At 64.5% G+C, this 20,241-nt stretch overlaps 3 protein-coding genes across 3 annotated transcripts; 1 reads left to right on the plus strand and 2 right to left on the minus strand.

The window, feature by feature from the left end:
* Positions 1 to 776: 776 nt before the first annotated feature.
* Positions 777 to 8,968, minus strand: LOC116420936 (ras-related protein Rab-34-like). The gene is made up of 8 exons (XM_031949175.1): positions 8,958 to 8,968; positions 8,511 to 8,736; positions 7,914 to 8,005; positions 6,574 to 6,639; positions 6,292 to 6,414; positions 4,803 to 5,041; positions 4,200 to 4,325; positions 777 to 2,575 (listed from the first exon to the last, which is right to left on the minus strand). The coding sequence occupies exons 1-8, from the start codon at positions 8,966 to 8,968 to the stop codon at positions 2,511 to 2,513; spliced, it is 948 nt and encodes a 315-aa protein (XP_031805035.1). The 3' UTR covers positions 777 to 2,510.
* A 3,419-nt stretch (positions 8,969 to 12,387) lies between these two features.
* On the minus strand, positions 12,388 to 14,381 carry LOC116420903 (pre-B lymphocyte protein 3-like). Its single transcript, XM_031949112.1, has 2 exons — positions 13,982 to 14,381; positions 12,388 to 13,244 (listed from the first exon to the last, which is right to left on the minus strand). Exons 1-2 carry the CDS (start codon positions 14,037 to 14,039, stop codon positions 12,937 to 12,939), a joined length of 366 nt encoding a protein of 121 aa, XP_031804972.1. The 5' UTR covers positions 14,040 to 14,381; the 3' UTR covers positions 12,388 to 12,936.
* Positions 14,382 to 15,709: 1,328 nt separating this feature from the next.
* Positions 15,710 to 16,713, plus strand: MIF (macrophage migration inhibitory factor). The gene is made up of 3 exons (XM_031949113.1): positions 15,710 to 15,942; positions 16,253 to 16,425; positions 16,554 to 16,713. The coding sequence occupies exons 1-3, from the start codon at positions 15,835 to 15,837 to the stop codon at positions 16,618 to 16,620; spliced, it is 348 nt and encodes a 115-aa protein (XP_031804973.1). The 5' UTR covers positions 15,710 to 15,834; the 3' UTR covers positions 16,621 to 16,713.
* Positions 16,714 to 20,241: the final 3,528 nt, after the last annotated feature.

A 20,241-nucleotide genomic window follows, 5' to 3' on the forward strand; every position in this document is an offset into this window, starting at 1 on the left:
GCCTTGGGGCAGGCCTAGGGGGGGGCAGCGTCTGCGCCCCGGGGATGCTGGGAGCAGCGGGGGAGACCAGGGCCTTGCAAAGTGGGGGCCTGGCCCCCTCTCGGGCTTCAAATCGCTCTGGCGGCCTGAATGTCCATGTGCCCCCCGGCCCACACGGCTGGAATCCACTGCGTCCTCAAGCAGCCAGGCTCGTGGGGGCCCCGCAGCAGCCAGCATCACTGGGCCCCCCCCCCCCAGCAGCCAGGCTCCGAGGGCCTTCCTGCTTGCCTGTGTCCACGCCCCCAGCCTTCACACTGACTCCCAGCTCCTCCCCCAGGGGCTGCAGCCCCTCCTCGTGCCCCGCCCCTGCCCGCCCACCTCTGGGGCCCGTCCCCAGAACTGAGCACTCCCTGCCCCCCCCATCAGCATCAGCGTACTTGTGAAGGGAGGGAGGGAGGAGGGGCAGAGGTGGCCCGGGCTCGGCCGGGGTCAGAGACCCTCCCCAAGGCTTGCCATGTGGGAGACGCGCCCTGCCGGCTGCTAAGGGCCTGCTCACCTCTACTCCCTGTGCCTCAGTCTCTCCTTCTGCAAAACGGGGTGATGTCACAGCCCCTCCCTCCCAGGCTGGTCGGGACTCTGCGAGGTCAGCCCTGATCTCCCTCTGCTACTCAGGAGCAGACACTGAAGGCGGTCGCTGGGCCCGGCCTGTGCTCGGGCCCTTGTCAGTGTCCTCGAAGGCCAGCTCAGCCACTGCAGCCACGCTGGGTGCGCCCCAAAGAGACCTCCCCGGCCAGAACTCGGGGCGAATCAGAGATGGCTTTTAATAGCAATAAATGTGGAATCAAACAAATTAAGTAGCAGAGAGGGCTACGGAGGGAGAGCAGTCTGTCTGAAAGAGATCTAGGGGTCTGAGAGGACCACATCTCGGGGAGTGCCGGGAGGGGGAAGGGGCAGCCAAAAAGGAGGCCCGGTTCCCACAGCAGAGTGGTGATCCCCCCGTGTCTGCTTCCCTGGGGCCACGGGGTTCACTTCTGGGGTGAGAGCTGAAGGGTGATCGCAGGGGGAAGGGTCTTCAAGCCAGGCTGCCGGCCTCAGCTGGAACACAGGTGAAGACCCCCTGCCCCTCCCCGCGCCAGGCCCTCTGGCAAAGGTTGGGTGGTGTCTCAGCTGGGGTCGAGGAAGGCGTCCCGCCCTGGAATCAGGGGCACAGCAAGGCTGCAGAGGAGCCGTTCCCCAGGCCCTTGTTCCAGGGGCTGAAGCCCAGGCCTGGGCTGGCCGTACAAGCCAAGAACAAGGTGGCGTGCCGCCTTATGGGGGCGGGTCCTGACACCGGCCCTGCCGGAGTTCCAAGCTGGCGCCCGCTCCTGCCCACACCCTGGGCCGCTCTCCAAAGACCGGGCGACTTTGTGCAACCGAGCTCCTCCCAGGGCCAGCGCCAGGGGCTGGGGGACCCACTCCAGCCCGGGCCATCTCCCCATGCCAGGAATCAGGCCCGAGGTGATGGCACCGGGGGTCACGGTCCAAGAGCTAACTAAGCCGGGGCTGATGGTCCAGGAGGTGACAGAGCCGGGACTGATGGTCCAGGAGGTGACGGAGCCGGGGCTGACGGTCCAGGAGGTGACAGAGCCGGGACTGATGGTCCAGGAGGTGACGGAGCCGGGACTGACAGTCCAGGAGGTGACGGAGCCGGGGCTGACGGTCCAGGCAGTGATGGCCCCAGTGCTGATAGTCCAGGAGGTGACGGAGCTAGGGCTGAAGGTCCAGGAGGTGATGGAGCCAGAGCTGATGGTCTAGGAGGAGACAGAGCCAGGACTTGACGGTCCAGGAGGTGACAGAGCCGGGACTGACGGTCCAGGAGGTGACGGAGCCGGGACTGACAGTCCAGGAGGTGACGGAGCCGGGGCTGACGGTCCAGGCAGTGATGGCCCCAGTGCTGATAGTCCAGGAGGTGACGGAGCTAGGGCTGAAGGTCCAGGAGGTGATGGAGCCAGAGCTGATGGTCTAGGAGGAGAGAGAGCCAGGACTTGACGGTCCAGGAGGTGACAGAGCCGGGACTGACGGTCCAGGAGGTGACGGAGCCGGGGCTGACGGTCCAGGCAGTGATGGCTCCAGTGCTGATGGTCCAGGAGGTGATGGAGCCGGGTCTGACGGTCCAGGAGGTGATGGAGCCGGGACTGATGTTCCAGGCAGTGATGGCCCCAGTGCTGACAGTGTGGAGGTGGCGGCCCCAGGAGTCAGCTCAGGACGGACGGCCCTTGGTGACTGGCAGGTTCCAGGTGGTGTGGGGCTGGGCAGTTCCTTCGGGTGTGGTCAAGGCCACAGGCTTGTCGCTGGGGGGAGGGGAGGAGGGTGTCTGGAGAAAGCACGAGGGCAGGTGGGTTTGTCCACCACGTGTCCCAACTATGCCCATTGTACAGATGAGGAAGCCACCGGCCAGGCAAGGCAGAAGGGGGCACACGTCCCAAGGGCAGACGAGACGCCAAAGATGCTCCGTCTGCCCCACACTGTCCTGGGGCTCCAGAGATCCCCTCCTAGCAGCACCCGGGGCTGCTGGCGCTGGCACCTTCCCGGCACGCAGCAGAGTGCTCCTCCATCCCTGTAAATAAAGGAAACAGAAAGCATTCTTCCATGGGCAGGGGACCCATCCATCTGGGAGCCTGGGGGAGCGATCTGTTTGCTCATTTGTTCGTTCATCTGTCCATCCATTCGTTCAATCATGTATTCATTCCTGCATTTGCTTATTCATTTGTTTGTTCCTTCACTAATTCACTTGTTTGCTCAATCATTTGTTCATTCAATCATTCCTTTGTTTATTTGTTTGTCCATTTGGTCATTCACCTATTTGCTAATTCATTCATTCGTCCATCAGTTATTCCATCATTTGTTCATTTACTCATTCATTCAGTCATTGCTTTGTTTGTCCATTTGATCATCCATATACTCATTGTTTACCTGTTCATCTATTCAATCATTCATTCCTTCAGTCATTCACTCATTCACTGCTCGGCCTCCGCGGAGGCTCACAAAGCTGAGTCAGAGGGAGGCCTTGAGGGGAGGGCCCAGCCGGCCGGCAGCCCTCCGCAGGAGGCTCCTCCTCGATGCCCGAGATTGGGGGCAGGCACTGGCTAAGCCCTGTGCGTTATTCTGCGCTGTCCACCGGGACCCAGAATGGGCCGAGACTGGCTGGACGTGATGGACACCCTTTAACAAGATAAGGTCAAAATGAGTCCATGATCTAGGCATAAAGAATGAGATTATAAATAAATTGGAAGAGCATAGGCTAGTTTCCCTCTCAGACCTGTGGAAGGGGAAGGAATTTATGACCAAAGAACTAGAGATCTTTACTGATCACAAAATAGGAAATTCTGATTATATCAAATTGAAAAGTTTTTGTACAAACAAAACTAATGCAGACAAGATTAGAAAGGAAACAATAAACTGGGAAAACATTTTTACAGTCAAAGGTTCTGATAAAGGCCTCATTTCCAAAATACAGAGAGAGCTGACTCTAACTTATAAGAAATCAAGCCATTTTCTAATTGATAAATGGTCAAAGGATATGAACAGACAATTCTCAGATGAAGAAATTGAAACTATTTCTAGTCATATGAAAAGATCCTCTAAGTCATTATTAATCAGAGAAATGCAAATTGAGACATCTCTGAGATACCACTACACACCTGTCAGATTGGCTAGAATGACAGGGAAAGATAAAGCAGAATGTTGGAGGGGATGTGGGAAAACAGGGACACTGATACATTGTTGGTGGAGTTGTGAATACATCCAGCCATTCTGGAGAGTGGTTTGGAACTATGCTCAAAAAGTTATCAAACTGTGCATGCCCTTTGACCCAGCAGTGCTACTACTGGGCTTATATCCCAAGGAGATACTAAAGAAGGGCCCTGTATGTGCCAGAATGTCTGTGGCCGCCCTGTTTGCAGCGGCCAGAAGCTGGACACTGAGGGGACGCCCATGAGGTGGGGAACGGCTGGGTAAGTTGTGGTGTATGAACGTTAGGGGACGTTATGACTGTAGGAAATGACCAGCGACTTCAGGAACGGGCTCCGACGCGCTGGCGTCTGGGCCGAGCCGGACCGGCTGTCGTGGGGGGGAAGGGCTGGAGCCCAGGGTTTTGTGGGCCAGCGCTGACTCTCGGCCCAGATCTGGGGAAACCAAGCACTCCCGAGACACCCACAAAGGGGGGCGGGGGGGCACCGTACCGATGCTGATGGAGGCCCCGGCCCCGATCTGGGCGCGCCGGCTGCCCCTCCGCTCCAGTTCCTGCAGCACCGACTGCTCGAAGGCCAGGGCGGCGACCCGGGAGAAGAAGGCCTTCACGTTCTCCCCTGGGCACAGACACGGAGGGCCGGGGTCACGCCCTCGGGAAGTAGCCTGCCGACCTCGCCCCGGCCCCCAGCACCCGGAGGGCGCCACACAGGCCTGCCCGGCCCCCGCCTCTGGGCCGGGGCCCCTCCCGTGGGGTGCCCAGCTGGGCGGTCCGAGGGCCCCCGGGCGGCATTGCGCCCTCCTCAAAGGGACCCTCCTTTACCGGTGGCTCCCCCCTCCCCCTTCCCTCGGAGCTTCTCACTGACCTCTGCCGAGCTGGAGGAGGACAGGCCCCGGGGGTCTCAGGCCTGCAGTGATTAGACTGGAGGGACCCCGGCAAATGTTCCCTCCCACCCTTAACTTTACAGATGGGGAACCTGAGGTCCCAGGGACCCACGACAGCTTCAGCCCACGCGGCTAAATATGAACCTGGACCCCGTGCCTGAAGGGGCCGGTTTTCGGCAGCCCCTCCCCCGCAGTGCCCCCGCCAGACCCACCTGTTTTGGCCGAAACCGACCAGTACTCGGCCTGCATCTCGTTGGCCAGCTGGACGGCGTCCATCTCCGTGCGCTCGCAGGCGGGCCCTGACTGGGGGAGAGCGGCAGTGCCAGCTGGGAGCTGGAGGGCCCCGGGGCCGGAGATCGAGGGACCGCATCCCCCAGCCGGGTCAGGCGGAGACCGCTGCCCCCCTGGGCTCGGAGGCGGAACATGGAGGCGGAGGAGCGGGTTCGGATCTCAGCTCTGCCAGGCCCAGGCCAGCCCCTCCCTCTGGGCAGTCGGTGTCCGCCTGGCTCTCGGGCCGGCCTCCAGATCAGGCCGATCTGGCTCCTCCTCAAAGCCCAGCCCCCCCCCCAACTCCTCCTTCCCCATCGCTGGAAAGCCGCAGGACCAGGAAAGCCCCACCCCGCCCAGAGGAGGGGTCCAGGGTGGGGGCCGGGAGGGCCCAGCAGGGGGGTAAACAACTCCCCTGGGGGGATACCCCGAGGACAGATGGGGTTTCCAGGGCGCCAAAATTTCCAGAGATTTGTCCCAAAGGAAGACAAAAGCCTGCTTTTTGGGGCCAATGCCTGGGGATGGGGAAAAAAATTGGGGGTAGGGAGGAGGGAGGGGATGGGGGAGGAAGTAGAGGGGGGAGAAAGGAAGGGGAAAAGGAGGGGGAGGGGCGGGAATGTCCCCAGGGGTAGGGGGGGAGGGTTTACCCCCGGGGAAGGGTTGTTTTGGCTGGTTAGGGGAGTTTGGGTTTACCACCTTGGGTGGTTTTGGGGGGGGGTGGGGGACAGGAACGGGGAGGGAGGCCCCCCTGAGTGGGGTGGGTGTGCCATGGGGACACCCCTCCCACTGGGGGGGCCCCTGGTGTGAGGGTTTATGCCCGATAAAGAGTGATGATAATGCCCGGGACAAGAAGAGGGGTGAAGGGTGGGAGGAGGGTGGGGGGCGTGTCCCCCGGGATCCGTGTTGGTTTATTGCGCCTTGAGTAAGAGAAGGGCCCTACCCTTTCCCTGTCCCTTGTTCCCAGTGGGAAAAGAGGTCCATGGGAGGGGTTTGGGGGGGGTGTTTTGGTTGAGGGGGGTGTTCCCGAGTTGCTGGTAGAGTGTTTTGGGCCCTAGGGACCCCTGAGTCCCCGTCCCATTTTGGACTTGGTGGGGTGAAGAGTTCCCCTGTGTGTGGGGGTCCAGTGTGTGGGGTGTCCAGTTTTGGGGCCCTGTGCCTTTTGGGGTAGTGGGGGGGGAGAATTTTTGTGTTTGGGGGCCCTTCGTGCCCCCAGTTTGGGGGTAGCTCCCCCCAGGGGCCCTTTGGGCCTGGGGCCCCGGGCGAGGGGGGGCGGGAGGCCGGGGCCACCAGGGGGGGCCCGATTCAAACCCTGATCCAAGCCCAAATTCTTTTGCCTGATTTTGGAAATCACAGGCCCGTAGGCCAGAAGGGGTCCGGCCCGCCCCTCGGGCCCCTGGTTTGGGCCCTGAGCCGCCAGGCCGCCCCGGGCCCCACCTCTGGGCACAGGCCGCCGGTGGTCCTTCTCTCCGGAGGGGGGGTATGGCCCCAGAGCCCCTCTGTGGGGCCCCCCAGGCCTTCTCCACAAAGCGGGCGACCCGGCCACCTCCCCCTGCGCTCCTGGCAAATGGGCCGGGTGGTCCAGAACCCACAGTGAGGGGCCGCAGGAAGGGCGGAGGACGGGCCAGTCCGGTGGTCAGCCCTGAAGGCGGGGACCATGGAGAGGGCCGGGGGAGGGGGAGGCCGAGGGGGAGGCCCGAGTGGGGGGCCAAGCCCTACCTGTTGATGAGGCTCGTCTTGCCCACGTAGAGGTCTCCCAGGACGACAACTTTGGACACTTTCAGCCTGGGAGGGCACGGGAGGGACTGGGGCTCACTGGGGGTCGGCCTTTCCCAGAGCCCCGCCCTCGCGTGAAGCCACGCCCCTCAGAGTCTCGCCCTCTCCCGGAGCCCCGCCCCTATCAGAGCCCCGCCCCCTCCCGGAGTCCCACCCTTCCATGGAGCCCCGCCCCCTCTCAGAACCCCGCCCTCTCCCAGAGCCCACCCCAGCTGCCAGCAGGCCCACCCCCCAGGAAGCCAGAGCCTAAGTGAAACAGGACAGAGGGGAGCCGGGCAGGGCTGCCGGGGTGGGCGGCAGTGGGAGCCGGGGAAGGAGAGGCGTCTGCTCCTGTGGCCCCTGAGGGGAGGAGGGCCCAGGGCACCCAGCCCCCACGGGGGCTCCTGGAGAGATTCCCAGGCAGGGCCCAGCACCGAGGGGGGGGCGGGGGCCGGCGCCCTCAGCCAGCCCGGGCCGGCCCCTCTGCACCTGCCCCCCAGCCCCGCAGCCGCTGACCGTGGTCCTGATTCTCCACCAGCGGGGTGGGGGGGGTGGGGGGGCAGGGGCTCCCTCTGCCCAGCGCGGAAGTCTCAGGGGTCTGGCCCCCAGGCGCCCCCCCCATTCCTGCCGCCCCCCCCCGGGGGTGGTCACTGGGAAGGGCCAAGGCCCCACCTCCAGCCGCCAAACACTCCTGGGGCCTCTGAAGACGCCCCGGGCGAGCGCTACAAGCGTCTGCACTGTGCGAGGTGTGAGCGTGTGCAGGGGAGCACGTGCGCAGTGTGTACAGGGCGGCGCGTGGCCCGGGCAGTGTCCCGCGTGAGGGGCGTGTCCGTGCCCCCGTGGCCACGCCCAGGCCGCCTTCGCTCCTCCCGGACCCTCCGGCTGAGACCGTTTGCAGGAGCTGCCCCTGGGCGGCGCCCCCGACCTCCGCCGGCCCCTCCTCTCCCCGACCCCACCAGCCCACGGGCACCGAAAGCTCCCCGAGGGCGGGAACAGCCCTTGCCTCCCTCTGGGGGCTCAGCGCCGCCCCCCAGGATGCAGAGAACATTGGGCCCGCCCTCCCAGGCCTGGAAGCTTCTGGGGCCATCCCTTCACTTTGCAGATGGAGGCCCGAGAGGCGGCCCGGAGGGGACGCGCCTGCCCTGGTCCCGGTGGCAGGAAGCAGCGCCTGGAGGCCCCCAGAGCTGCGGGGGAGGGACCGACCCTGGCCTCCCTCCCCCCTCGTGCACAGGGGCCGCCCCCAGGCCAAAGCCGTGCCCGGGCCCGGAGCGGAGGCCTCGCCCCCGGCCCCGCCCCCCACTCACCCCACCGTGCCCGTCCTCCTCTCCCGGCAGGCCGCGCGCACCTGCCCGTGGAAGTGGTCCTTGAGCTGCAGGCAGGCCTCGGGCGTGTACCACTGAAAGACAGGGGGGTCTGAGGGCTGCGGGAGGGGGCTGGGGGGCAGCAAGGGCGCGGGCTGGGTCTCCTTCCCAGGGTGGCTCCAAGCCCAAAGCAAGCATGGTGCCCCCGTTGGCTGACCCCAGGCCGAGGTGCTGACCTCTGACCCCGGGAGGCCAGGGTGCACCCCGACCCCCGGGAGGCCGGGCACCCCGCGGACCAGCCCCGGCACCTCCCTCTCCCGCGGCGACCCGGGTCCAGCCAGTCTCTGCTGGACAGCTCCCTGCCGCGGGGGCGAGGCCGGTCCGGGCTGAGACCAAGCCGACCAATCAGATGAGGCCGAATGGGAGCCAAACCGGGGGCTCGGAGGGGGCCCAGGGAGCAGGGCCGAGCAAGGGGGGGGGGGGTTCCAGGAGTCCCTCCCCCTGGGGCTTGGGGGTGGGGGGGGGGGATGGGGGGGAGGGGGAAAGGAAGGGGGGATGGGCGGGAGGGAGGGGGAGAAGGAGGGGGGCTCCCTCCCTCACCTTGGGAAAATCAGCAATGACGCGGTCCCGGCTGACGGAGGAGGTCCCCTGGCTTCCATCTGCTGGGCCCGACAAATTTGGCAATGGCTGCGGCAGCAAGCCCACCAGACCCTCGTTTTCCCCGTTCAGCCCAGGCCGCAAAGCGCCATCTGCTGCTCCTGGGAGCCTCCCGGGCCCCTCAGGGGTGCCAGCCTCCCTCTGGGCACCAGCTGCCCACCGGGTGCTCCTGGGAGCCTCCCATCCCCATCTCAGGCCCTGCAGGGGTGCCAGCCTCCCCCTGGGAGCCTCCCGTGCCCATTCCCCATCTCAGGCCCTGCAGGGGTGCCAGCCTCCCCCTGGGAGCCTCCCGTGCCCATCCCCGGCCCCACAGGGGTGCCAGCCTCTGCTTGCAGGCTGTTCCTGAGATTATTCCCCCTCCCCCATCCCCTGCCCACACCCCACCTCCACCTTTGGGCCATCCCTCCCATCAGTCCCTTCCACGGTTGCCCTCAGAGCCTCCTGGGCCCCCAGCCTCCTTCCACTGACTCTGTGGGGATTTAAGGTCAGAGGAAGGGGAAGGGAAGAATCATAAGAAGCATTTATAAAGCGCCTACTGTATGCCAGGCCTTGTGGGTGCTAAGTGCTTGTCACAAACAGATCCTTTCTCATGCTCACAACCATCCCCCCTGTGACTCCCATTGTACAGATGAGGAAACTGAGGCAGGCAGGGGCTAAAGGACTCACAGGGTCACACAGCTTGACCACCGTAGGCCCAGAGCTCTGGCTGCTGGACAAAGTGAGCCACAGTTTACAAGGAAAAGCCCCACAAGGTCTGGGCGGTTTCTAAAAGGAAGCAATTAAAGGAGGAAACAGGGTGAACAAGGAACAAGGGGATTGCATCAGCTCTGGGAGGAGTGGGGGCGCAGAGGGCAGGAGGACGGGCAGCCAGGAGGAGGCGGGCACATGCCGCCAGGCTAGCCCCCCCCCCAGCCCTGCCTCCTTCCCGGGCCCGGCAGCCCAGGCCCCTCCGCAGTGGCCCAGCTGTCCCCTCCATCCCAAATGCACAGAGTGCGAGTTCCTCCAATCCACCTTTTCCCCCTCAGTCTCAGATACTTGGTGGAGCCAACGAGAAGCGCGCAGCCTCCGCCCACAGCTCTCTGCCCTCCGCGGAGCTTAGCGGCTCCAGGTACAGAACGGGGCGAGTCCGGCCCCTAGTTCTCGAGGGGGCCGGGCGCCCCTTTCTATAGGGCTGCCAGCCATCTTTCAGGCTTTCCCAGGAGCTTGTGTCAAGCTCACGGGCCTGAATCTCCCAGTCCCTCTAGTCTTCATTTGCTGCTGAATAAGACGGCACCACGGAGCCTAGCGATTCTTGTTGCAGACGAGCAGGCCCCTGGGTTCCTGTGCACAGGTGTGGGTGGCGGGGAGAGCCTTCCAATGCTGCGGGAGCCCCACGGGCGCTGCCGGCCACGATTACCGGTGCGTGTAAGTGCACCACTTGTCAGCCAAGCTCAACGTTTACAAGAGGCCATTTCACCAAGGGCCTGTTGACAAGAGTGGCTACCAGCACCGCCCCCCAAGCTCTTCCTGCCACCAGAGAGCCAAAAACACCCCCCAGCTTCCTCCTGCTGAAGCTGCCCCCCCCCCAGCCAAGTCCCCGGGCCCGCTTGGTTTATCGGCCAACGCCAGCGGACTTCCCAATGCAGGGACAGGCCGGCTTGCTGAGGCCTTTTCTGGCCACAATTGGAAGTCAAAGAGCCGGTGAGCCAGTATTTTGGGCTCTGACTTGGAACGGACAGGGGGTCCTCCCAGTCCTACCGGGCCAAGATTTGCCTTCTCCAGTACTGGGGGTCCTCTTGGGCTTTTTATGGCCTGTTGCTCAAGGACTCCCCCTGCCTTTTGTCAGAACCCAAGGATGGACGGAGTTCACCTGGCTCTGAGAGCCTGAGCTCAGGCAGGACAGCTCTCCTCCTGCTCCTGGCTCACTTGGCTGTCCCTCTGTTAGGAGATCGTTTTTGTTCTGCCACAGTCAGGGGACAGAAACAAAACGATTACGGACAGCCCCGTGCTCGTCCCATCAATGGCCGGCCAGCCATGCCAGCAACGTTCCCGGTCCCCCGGCGATGGGATGGTTACAGACAGCCCCACGCCCATCATGCTGACGGCTGGCTGTCCGCGCCGGTGATGGGATGATTACGGACAGCCCCGTGCTCGTCCCGCCAATGGCCGGCCGGCCATGCCAGCAACGTTCCTGGTCCCCCCGCGATGGGATGGTTACGGACAGCCCCACGCCCGTCCTGCTGATGGCTGGCCGTCTGCTCTGGTGAAGGGATGATTACGGACAGCCCCATGCTCGTCCCACTGTCAGACAGCCGTCCACGCCGGTGACGTTCCTGGTCCCCTGAAGTTCCCTTGTCTGCTGAGAGCCGCTTCAGAACCAGATGTTTTTGTGGTCCCCCAAGTGCCTGACCCGCTCCGGTTTCTCTGAGCTCTGCAGCCCCTCCTGGGCGGCCCGTGGATAGGGTTTGAGATCTGGACTCGGCCTCCAGCACATCCCAGCTGTGAGACCCCAGGCAGGTCACGTAACCTGTCCTCTCCTGCAAGATGGGACTAATAACAGCACCACCTCCCAGAGACGCAATGGGGGAAGAGCAAGAGGCTGATTGCAAAGGACTTAGCAGACTTCCTTGGCCCTCTATGGGTGAGAGTCACTCTTTGGAGCCCAGGCCAGGCCCCGCTCCCAGGCCCGCTCCGGCCCAGGCCCCAATCCCGGGTCCGCTCCGGCCCAGGCCCTGCTCCTGCGTCCCCCTCCGGCCCAGGCTTGTGGCCACATCTGGATGGAGAGCTCACTATGAAGCCACATCTATCTCTGTGGGAAGAATCTCGTTTCCCCCCAGGGGGTGACTTCCCGGGGCTGCAGAATTTCACCGCCTCTCGGGCCGGCCTTCCCTGGAGCTCTTTCCTGGGCCCGGTGGCCCTCTTCCTAGCCATGTGACCCCAGACACGTCACTCTTCTGCGTGCCTCAGTTTCCCTAAATCACAGAGTGGTTGCCCGGCAACAGTGGGCAGTCAACAAATCCTTTTCCTTCCTCCTGAGGGGCCGCGGCTCCCCCTCCGGCCTCAGTCTCCCCACTCGGCGTGACCGACAGGAGAGGCTAGTCCCGGCTGGGAGACGCCGCAGGGAGGAATCTGGATAACTGAAGTCCAATCTGGGTAGCGGAAGCTCCCGCCACCATCCCCCTCTCCCCTCCTTCCCAGCTTCCCTGGCCCGGCTCCGCAGGCCCTGCCGCCCTCGGACCCCGGTCCAGCGGACAAGGGCGGACAGAGTCCACTCACCGAGGCTGCCCAGCTCCGGCTCTCCGCGCGCCGCCCCAGGGACGCTCTGCGTCCCCATGGCAACGGGAGGGCACGCGCAGGGCGTGCCTTCGTAGGGCGTATCCGGAGAAGGGCAAGGGAAAGGGGCGGAGGGAGCACGCGTGCGCACTTGGGACGGAAGAGAAGGGGCGGCCCTGATGCGTGTAACTATGGGGATGTGCAGTGCGTGGGAGGGAGGGGCGGAGCACTGCGCATGCGCCAGCCGCGTGACCCCAGAGGCTCAAAATTCTTTGAGACCCGGGAATGAGACCCACCTTTAGGCTTCGCGGGCCTTCCGCAGGCACCGAGCCTCCTCCCCGCCCCCCCATAACCCCTCCCCCCGCAGCACCGAGCCTCCTCCCCGGCCCCGCCCTTGCCTATTGGCCCCGCCCATTTCTGCTCTCTGGGTCCCTTCCCCCCCAATCTCCCACTTCTACCCTCTGGCCCCTCCCCCCAGCCCCCCCATTCCTGCTCCCTGGGCCAGATGCGCCTGGCCGGGCAGGCAACCAGCCAGGAAAGGGGCCCAGGTGTGCCGGGCCAGGGCGGAAACAGGTGCCCGCGTCCGTTTCTCCTTTCCAGCCCCCTGGCCCGTGCAGTCTCCGGTGTATATTGGGGCTGGAGCCCCGCTGAGGGAGGGGGGAGGGGAGGGGCTCATCCCCGCTGAGGAGACCCGAGCTGGCCCGGACTCCCCAAAGCCCCGGGGCCCCTCAATAGCAAGGGCATCCTGAGATCCCGGCGAGGGGGCTTTTATTCAGGGGCTGCTGTGTGCCACACCCCAGGGCGGCGGCACAAGGGACGCTGGCAGGTTGGCACAAGGGGCGCCGGCAGGTTGGCACTGGGCATCGGTAGATTGGCACAGGGGGCACCGGCCGGCTGGCTTTTCCGGTGTTTGGTGCCCGGTGGTGGCTCTGGGGCCAGGATGTCTGGGCAAGTTCTACCCTCAGTGGTCCAAGGAACAGAGCAAGGGGGTCTCCTCCATCAGGGGCCCTCAGAGGAGGGGGTGAGGGGCTGGGACGGGCTAGGGCCGAGGGGCCGGGGCTGGGTTGAGGGGTGGGGGGCCGGGGGGTGGCCGGGGGGCCGGGCCCCAGGGACGGCCTCAATAAGCCACGGAGCAGTAATAGTCGGCGTCGTCCTCGGGCTGCACGGGGGAGATGGTCAGGACGCCGGCGTTCTGGGCCGGGTCCTTGGAGGCCGAGAAGCGCCGGGGCAGCCCGGGCTTGCGGTCCTGGTCCTCCTCCGAGTAGTAGTAGAGCAGGAAGCGCGGGGCGCTGCCCGGGTGCTGCTGGAACCACGAGATGCCCTGCTCGCCGATGGCAAAGTCCGACTTCAGGGCGCACAGCAGCGTGGCAGTCTGCCCCGGGAACACCAGGAGGGCGTCGGGCTGGGTGGGCCCCGGGTGGGGCTCTGGGGGGGACACGGGCGCTCAGGGCCGGGCCGCCTCCCCCCCAAGCAGCCAACGGGGCCGGCCCCCCTCTGCCCAGGACTCTGCGCCTTCCTTCCTGCCTCCCGACCATGAGCCCCGGGGGGTTGTGGGGCCGGCCCCCGGGCCCCCAGAGGCTCACCGATGTGGGGAAGCTTGAGGCCGCCCAGCGGCCGTTCTCGCGGGTTCCCAGCACGACTCCCGCCCCCCCAGACTCCCCATCTCCATTTTGTCTCCAGGGCCCCCACTGCAGCCGGGGTCTGGGGGTCACTGAGTCCAACCAGACCACAACCACCCACGTCGCCGTGCGCCGCGGGGCCAGTGATGGGAGCTCACCCCCTTCCCGAGCCATTCCACACTGAGATGCTCTCCCTCTTTGGACCCGCGGTCCGGCCCCGATGGGCACCTCACATCTCCTGGCCATTCTTCCCGCTGGGCCCCCCAGCCCCCTCCCACCCTCCTGTGAGATTTTCTTCTCCGAGCCCAGCATCCCACTTCTCTCCCCCCGGCCTCCTAGTCCAGACCCTTCGCCAGCCCTTGGGCACTCCCCCCTCCCGGGCCCCGCGCCCACAAGTGACCGTGGCCCTCCCAAAGGTGCCCGACTGGCCCAGAGTTCAATGAGACCCTTTGATCCTGCCCCTGCTGCCGCCTCCCCAAAATGAGCCCGGAACCCCAACCCGGGAGCCTCCGGGGCACCCCCCTCCCACCAGGGGTCACTCACCTGCCAGGAGGAGCGCGGCCGCGCTGGCCAGGAGCAGAGCCAGCAGCGGGGGGGCCATGGCCGTCAGGGAGGCAGAGCGGGCTGGGCGCGGGCTCCGGGCAGCCTGGGCACCGAGCTGGGGCCCCTCCCTCCCAGCCCCGACAGGGCATGCAAATGAGGCGGGGAGGTGGAGGCAGGGGGCCGGCTGGGCCCGAAGTGGAGCCCCAGGGGAGCCGGGCCTCCCCAGGCTGGGGGGGCTTCCTGAGGCCCCCTCCCTCTGCTGCCACAGCCACGGGGACAGGCCCCCCCCAATGTGCCGGAGCCAAGCCGGCGATCCGTGGGAGGAGGTGCTATCAGAGCCGCCCAGCAGGGATGGACACAGGGAGGACAGCCTGGGGAAGGCCCACGCTGGGGAGGGGCTCAAGAGGATGCATGGCTGCAGTGTTTCCCCCCCCCCCCACCTGTGCTACTCCCCCTCTCCCTCTATGCCCACCTTGGCCGGCCTCCCCCCCTCCTCCCCCATGCCCGCCTGGGCCGGCCTCTCCTTCAGGCCGCGATCCTTCCCCTTAGGAACAAGGACCAGGCTCCAGCGGGGGCTCCGGGCGCCTTTCACAGCCCGGCTGGCCTTGCATCTGCCCCAAGAGCCCTCAGCGCGCAGCCCTTTCAGACTTTGCTTTTGGAACATGGAAGGGAAGCTGCCTGGTCAGAGCCTAGTGGGGTGGGATGGCTGCTGCCTCCCGAGAGCGCCACCCACGTGGCTGTTTGGTGAGACGGGCATTTATTAACCGCCCGCCGCGTGCCAGGCACCGGACAGTGGTGATACTCGTAGTTTGAGGGAGACAGCCCCATTTTCTGGGAGCGGAGACCGGGGCGGGCAGCAGGAAGCGACTTGCTTGCCAGGAAGGGCCTGAGCTTGGGGCAGCCCCCGCCCTCTCGCGGGTGGCGCTGAGGCGGAGGGAGGGGCTGTGCCTCGGGAGACCCAGCAGCCGGGATGAGCTGGGGGGGGCGGGAGCCGGGCCCGCGCCCCTTCCTGTGCCCGCGCGCCTCCCGGGACGGAGCAGGTGCAGATGCCCGGGCCCGGCCGGCCCCGGGGGCACAAGCCGCCTGGCTCTCAGCGGCCCCGCCAGGGGGCCCCGGCCCGCGGCCCGGCTCCCTGCCGGCCTCTTGCAGCACCGGCGGTCTCCGGGAGAGTGGGGCAGGGGCCGGCTGGGCCCGGTTGGGGGGGGCGGGGGCAGCCGTTTGTCTGGGGGGGCGCCCTTCCCAGCCCCTAGCAGGGCCCCCAGCTTCTCCTGAGGGGGGCGCCCTTCCCAGCCCCTAGCAGGGCCTCCCAGCTTCTCCTGAGGGGGGCGCCCTTCCCAGCCCCCAGCAGGGCCCCCAGCTTCTCCTGAGGGGGCGCCCTTCCCAGCCCCTAGCAGAGCCTCCCAGCACCCCCCACCCAGGAAGAGCCGCCCCTAAGGGAGGACCGCCCAACGGGACAATCTCCTGTTAATCACGCAGGCTCAGGCAAAATGGAGCCAGGAGCAGCTCTTCCCCACACTAGGCCACGTGGTCTCCAGGGCTGACTCTTTGACCCCCCCCCCAGGCCACTTCAGCAGCCGATACCCCCTCCCCCACAGCCACCAGCCCGTCCGGCTCCGCCCCCGGGGCGGGGCTTTGAAGCGGAGGCGGGGCTTCCGGGCGGCGGCCTGCGAGCGGACCTGCACGCACGCGGGGAGCTGGGAGGGCGGCCAGTTCCGGAGTCCGGGCGAGGCCCCGCCTCCGGGCAGTCACGCGGTCCCGCGCCCCGCCCCTTCGCGCGCTGTCCGTCGCGGTGCTCGGAGGGTGCAGACGTGCAGAGCTCTCCCGGTCCGGCCCAGCCCCGTCCCGCCGCCAAGATGCCCATGTTCGTGGTGCAGACCAACGTGCCCCGCTCCGCGGTGCCCGACTCGCTGCTGGGCGAGCTCACGGCGCAGCTGGCCAAGGCCACGGGCAAGCCCGCCCAGGTAATGGGGGCCGGGGGGAGGGGGGGGCCGGGCCGCTGGCGCGGGCCGGGGGCGAAGTCCGGGGGGGAGGGGGCGCGGAAGGGGCCCGGGGGGAGGGGGGGGCCGGGCCGCTGGTGCGGGCCGGGGACGAAGATCCGGGGAGGGCGGGGGCAGCGCGGGGGGGAGGGGGGCCGGGCCGCTGGCGCGGGCCGGGGGCGAAGTCCGGGAGGGAGGGGGGAGGGCGGGCGCGGGAGGGTGGGGGGCCGGGCCCCCGCGCGGAAGGCGGCGGCGGCGGGCCCCAGACCCCCAGCACGGTCCCCCCTCCCCCCAGTACATCGCCGTGCACATCTCGGCGGACCAGCTGATGGCCTTCGGGGGCTCCTCGGAGCCGTGCGCCCTCTGCAGCCTGCACAGCATCGGCAAGATCGGCGGGCCCCAGAACAAGGCGTACAGCAAGCAGCTCTGCGAGCTGCTCACCAAGCACCTCAAAGTCCCCGGGGACAGGTGAGGGAGGGGGGAAGGCCGGGCCCGAGCGGGGAGCGCTGAGTGCGTGGGGGCGGGGAGGAGTCCCACGGTGCGGGGGGGGGAAACACGAGCCCCCCCCCCCCCCCCGGCCCTTTTCTTCCCCCCAGGATCTATATCAATTACTACGACATGAACGCCGCCAACGTGGGCTGGAACGGCTCCACCTTTGCCTGAGCCCCCCCTCCCCCCAGCATGTGCCCCCTGGCCGCCCCTCGCCCCCTGGCGCGTGTTGCTGCTGATAAAGAATAAAGATCATTCCGTGTCCGAGTGTGGATCCCACCCTCCCGCGCCAGGGCCCCGCCGAGTGCCGGGTGCCGGGGGCCTGAGAACGGGGGCAGCGGGAGGGGCCGGGGCCGCGCTGACCTTGCCGCAGAATTGGGGATCCCTGAGCAGCCCTTTCCCCCTGCGACCCCCGCCAAAAAGCGGGGTGTCCAGAGCCCCAATGCCCTTGGGCGGGAGGGGGAAAGCTGTGCTCCCTCCCCCCAGCGCCTCGGGACCTGATGAGCATAGGCAGGGCTGGGGGGGGGGGGGTGAAACCGGCCACCCCCTCTCCATCTCCTGATTGGTTATTCGCCGCCAGGGGAGGGGCTTCCAACGCCCCGCCCCCCGCGGCCCTCCGGAAAGGGAGACTTGCTCCCCAGCGCCCCGAACGCCGGGGCTCGGGCTGCTGAGGGCAGGGAGGCTTGGGCCGCAGGGGGCGCTCCTCGGGTCCCAGGGCCGGCCCAGCACGGCCCCGCCCCGTCCGGGCTCGCGGTCCCCGGGGAGGGGGAGGGCTTGGCCGCGCCGAGAAGCCGCTGAATCACGGCTCCCGAGGCGAAGGAGGGAGGACGGGCCTCCGCAGCCCCTCCCGGTCGGAGGCGGAGCCGGAGGTCTCCACGCTCGCTGCCGTCCCGCGGGGCCTCGGGCCCGGAGGAGTCCCTTCCCTTCTGCAGCTGCCTCCTACTGGAGACCTTTATTCCGAGCGCCATGGGAGGCCCCGCTCCCACAGGGCGAGCCCTGGGCCTGCATTTATTGTGCACCTGCTGTGTACGGCGCCTAAGGGGGGGGGGCGGCGTTGGGGACGGTCCCGGAAGGCCGCCCCCTGCAAGCTCCGCCACTATGCTGTGAGGGTGCGGTGCCTCTTTTGTGCCGCTAGGGGCGTCTCTAGCTGGGCGGGAGGTAGGAAAGCCAAGTTCGAATCCCGCCTCGGACTCCCCAGCTGCTGCGTGGGGCCTGTGTCCTCTCCCCCACTGCCCCTCCCCCTGGGGGGAGCATCGTCCGCAGGTCCGGCGCTGCCCCCTCACCTTGCACAGGGTGTGCAAGGGCCGTTCCTGCTGAGGCTCCCTCCCTATTTTGGCGCTCCAGGCCTCGGCCTGCCCCTTCTTCTCCCCGGCCCCCGGGGGGCCTGCCTCACTGGGCCCAGTCCCCAGCTACCCACCCCCACCCCCAGCCCAGCTCAAGCCCTCCAGGCCCAGTGCCTCCTGGATCTCCCCGGGGCTTTTCTTTCCCTGTCAGGTCAGGCCCTCTAAGGAGCGGGGCTGGGGGCCCCAAAACCGCTAGGGCCCAGAGAAGGCCCGAGGAGCCGCCTTGCACGTTGTGCCCCAGCACTGTTTGCCGGGGCTCGGAGCCAAAGCCAGAGGGGGTCACAAAGACCTTCCCAGGGTGCCACCCGCCGGTGGGCGTTGGGTGATTCAGTGGCGACTGCATGCCAGGCTGAGGAGGGGACGGCGAGAGGAGAGCAGGGAGGAGGCCCCCGGGGCGCCCCGGGCCCCTAGCCTGACAGGGTGCCCCTGCCCGGTTTCGCCTCCCATAATCCTCGTTGTGTCACCTTGGCAAGCCACGGGACTTCTGTCGTCCTGGGTAGGCCGCGGATCCCGCATATACGTAGATACACAGAGATGTCCATAAAAGTCCCCGGGCCCTGGCTTGCTGTGAGGCCCCAGTGAGATGATCATTGAAAAGTATGAGAGCTGGCAGGGGAGGGCTGCCTGCTGGGCCACAAGGCTCACGTAGCCAGCAGGTCTCGGAAGCGGGCTTGCATCCAGGCTTTGATGCTCCCCTCCGTCCCTCACCCTGGAGACACTTCCTGTATCCCCTCCTGGGATGGGAAAAGTCCAATCTCTCCTCCCTGTGAAGGGTCCAGCAGTCATGAAGCATGCGTTTGTTTGTTCTTGTTTAGCTCCTTCAGATGGGGAAGTGTTTGCCCTTTCCATCTCCAACTCATTTACAGATAAGGAAACTGAGGCAGATAGGGTGAAGTGACTTGGCCAGGGCTACTAAGGGATTCCAAGCTCAGTGCTCTGTCCACTGCACCGCCTAGCTGCCCCAAATATTAAGTGCCTACTTTGTGCCAGGCTAACTGACCAGATTTTTCTTTTTTCATTATAGCTTTTTATTTACGAGTTCTATGCATGGGTAATTTTTCAGCACTGACCCTTGCAAAACCTTTTGTTCCAACGTTCCAATTTTTGCTCCCCCCCCCCCCCCCCCCCCCCCCCCCCGCCACAGCTGGTAGGTTGACCAATACATGTTGAATATGTTAAAGTATAATTTAAACACAATATATGTACATGTCCAAACCACTGTTTTGCTGTACAAAAAGAATCAGACTCTGAAATAATGCACAAGTAGCCTGTGAAGGAAATCCAAAATGCAGGTGGAGAAAAATAGAGGGATTGGGAATTCAATGTCATGGTTTTTAGTTATCTCCCAGAGTTCTTTCTCCGGGCGTAGCTGGTTCAGTTCATTACTGCTCCATTGGAACTGATTTGGTTGATCTCGTTGCTGAGGATGGCCTGGTCCATCAGAACTGGTCATCATATAGTATTGTTGTTGAAGTATATAATGATCTTCTGGCCCTGCTCATCTCCCTCAGCATCAGTTCGTGTAAGTCTCTCCAGGCCTTTCTGAAATCATCCTGTTGGTCATTTCTTACAGAATAGTAATATTCCATAGTATTCATATACCACCATTTATTCAGCCATTCTCCAACTGATGGACATCCATTCAGTTTCCAGTTTCAATCACTACAAACAGGGGCTGCCACAAACACTCGGCACCATACAAGGTCCCTTTCTTTTTTTTTTTTATAAGGTATTAACTGGATCAAAGGGTATGCACAGTTTGATAACTTTTTGAACATAGTTCCAAATTGCTCTCCAGAATGGTTTGGATTTGTTCACAATTCTACCAACAATGCATCAATGTCCCGTTTTTCCCATCCCTCCTATATTCTGCATTATTTTCCCTGTATTCCCAACCAGTCGACAGGTGTAGTGGGATCTCAGAGTTGTCTTAATTTGCATTTTTCAGATTAATAATGATTTGAAATACTCATATGAGTAGTAATAGTTTTAATTTCATCATCTGAAACTTGTTCATATCCTTTGACCATTTGTCAATTGGAGAATGGCTTGAATTCTTATAAATTAGAGTCAGTTCTCTATATATTTTGGAAATGAGGCCTTTATCAGAATCTTGGATTGTAAAAATGTTTTCCCAGTTTGTTGCTTCCCTTCTAATCTTGTTTGCATTAGTTTTGTTTGTACAGAAACTTTTCAATTTGATATAATCAAAATTTTCTATTTTGTGATCAATAGTGATCTCTAGTTCTTCTTTGGTCACAAATTCCTTCCTCTTCCACAGGTCTGAGAGATAAACTATCCCATGTTCCTCTAATTTACTTATAATCTCGTTCTTTATGCCGGGGCCATGGGCCCATTTTGCCCTTACCGAGGTGAACGGTGTTAAGTGTGGGTGTGACCCGATTGTTCCGTCCCCAAAGCCAGCCCAGCTTCAGGGGTCTCAGTGCAGGAG

Source organism: Sarcophilus harrisii, chromosome 1 (genome assembly GCF_902635505.1).
Source record: "Sarcophilus harrisii chromosome 1, mSarHar1.11, whole genome shotgun sequence".
Taxonomy (NCBI): domain Eukaryota; kingdom Metazoa; phylum Chordata; class Mammalia; order Dasyuromorphia; family Dasyuridae; genus Sarcophilus; species Sarcophilus harrisii.

Coding starts and splice junctions, on each gene's coding strand:
- LOC116420936 (XM_031949175.1), bottom strand. Junction 6,640..7,913: donor AGGAGGACGGGCACGGTGGG/GTGAGTGGGGGG, acceptor GTGCCCTCCCAG/GCTGAAAGTGTCCAAAGTTG. Junction 4,326..4,802: donor GTCGGTTTCGGCCAAAACAG/GTGGGTCTGGCG, acceptor GTCTGTGCCCAG/GGGAGAACGTGAAGGCCTTC.
- LOC116420903 (XM_031949112.1), bottom strand. CDS start 14,039: ATGGCCCCCCCGCTGCTGGCTCTGCTCCTGGCCAGCGCGGCCGCGCTC. Junction 13,245..13,981: donor GGCCGCGCTCCTCCTGGCAG/GTGAGTGACCCC, acceptor TGTCCCCCCCAG/AGCCCCACCCGGGGCCCACC.
- MIF (XM_031949113.1), top strand. CDS start 15,835: ATGCCCATGTTCGTGGTGCAGACCAACGTGCCCCGCTCCGCGGTGCCC. Junction 15,943..16,252: donor CCACGGGCAAGCCCGCCCAG/GTAATGGGGGCC, acceptor CCCTCCCCCCAG/TACATCGCCGTGCACATCTC. Junction 16,426..16,553: donor CTCAAAGTCCCCGGGGACAG/GTGAGGGAGGGG, acceptor TCTTCCCCCCAG/GATCTATATCAATTACTACG.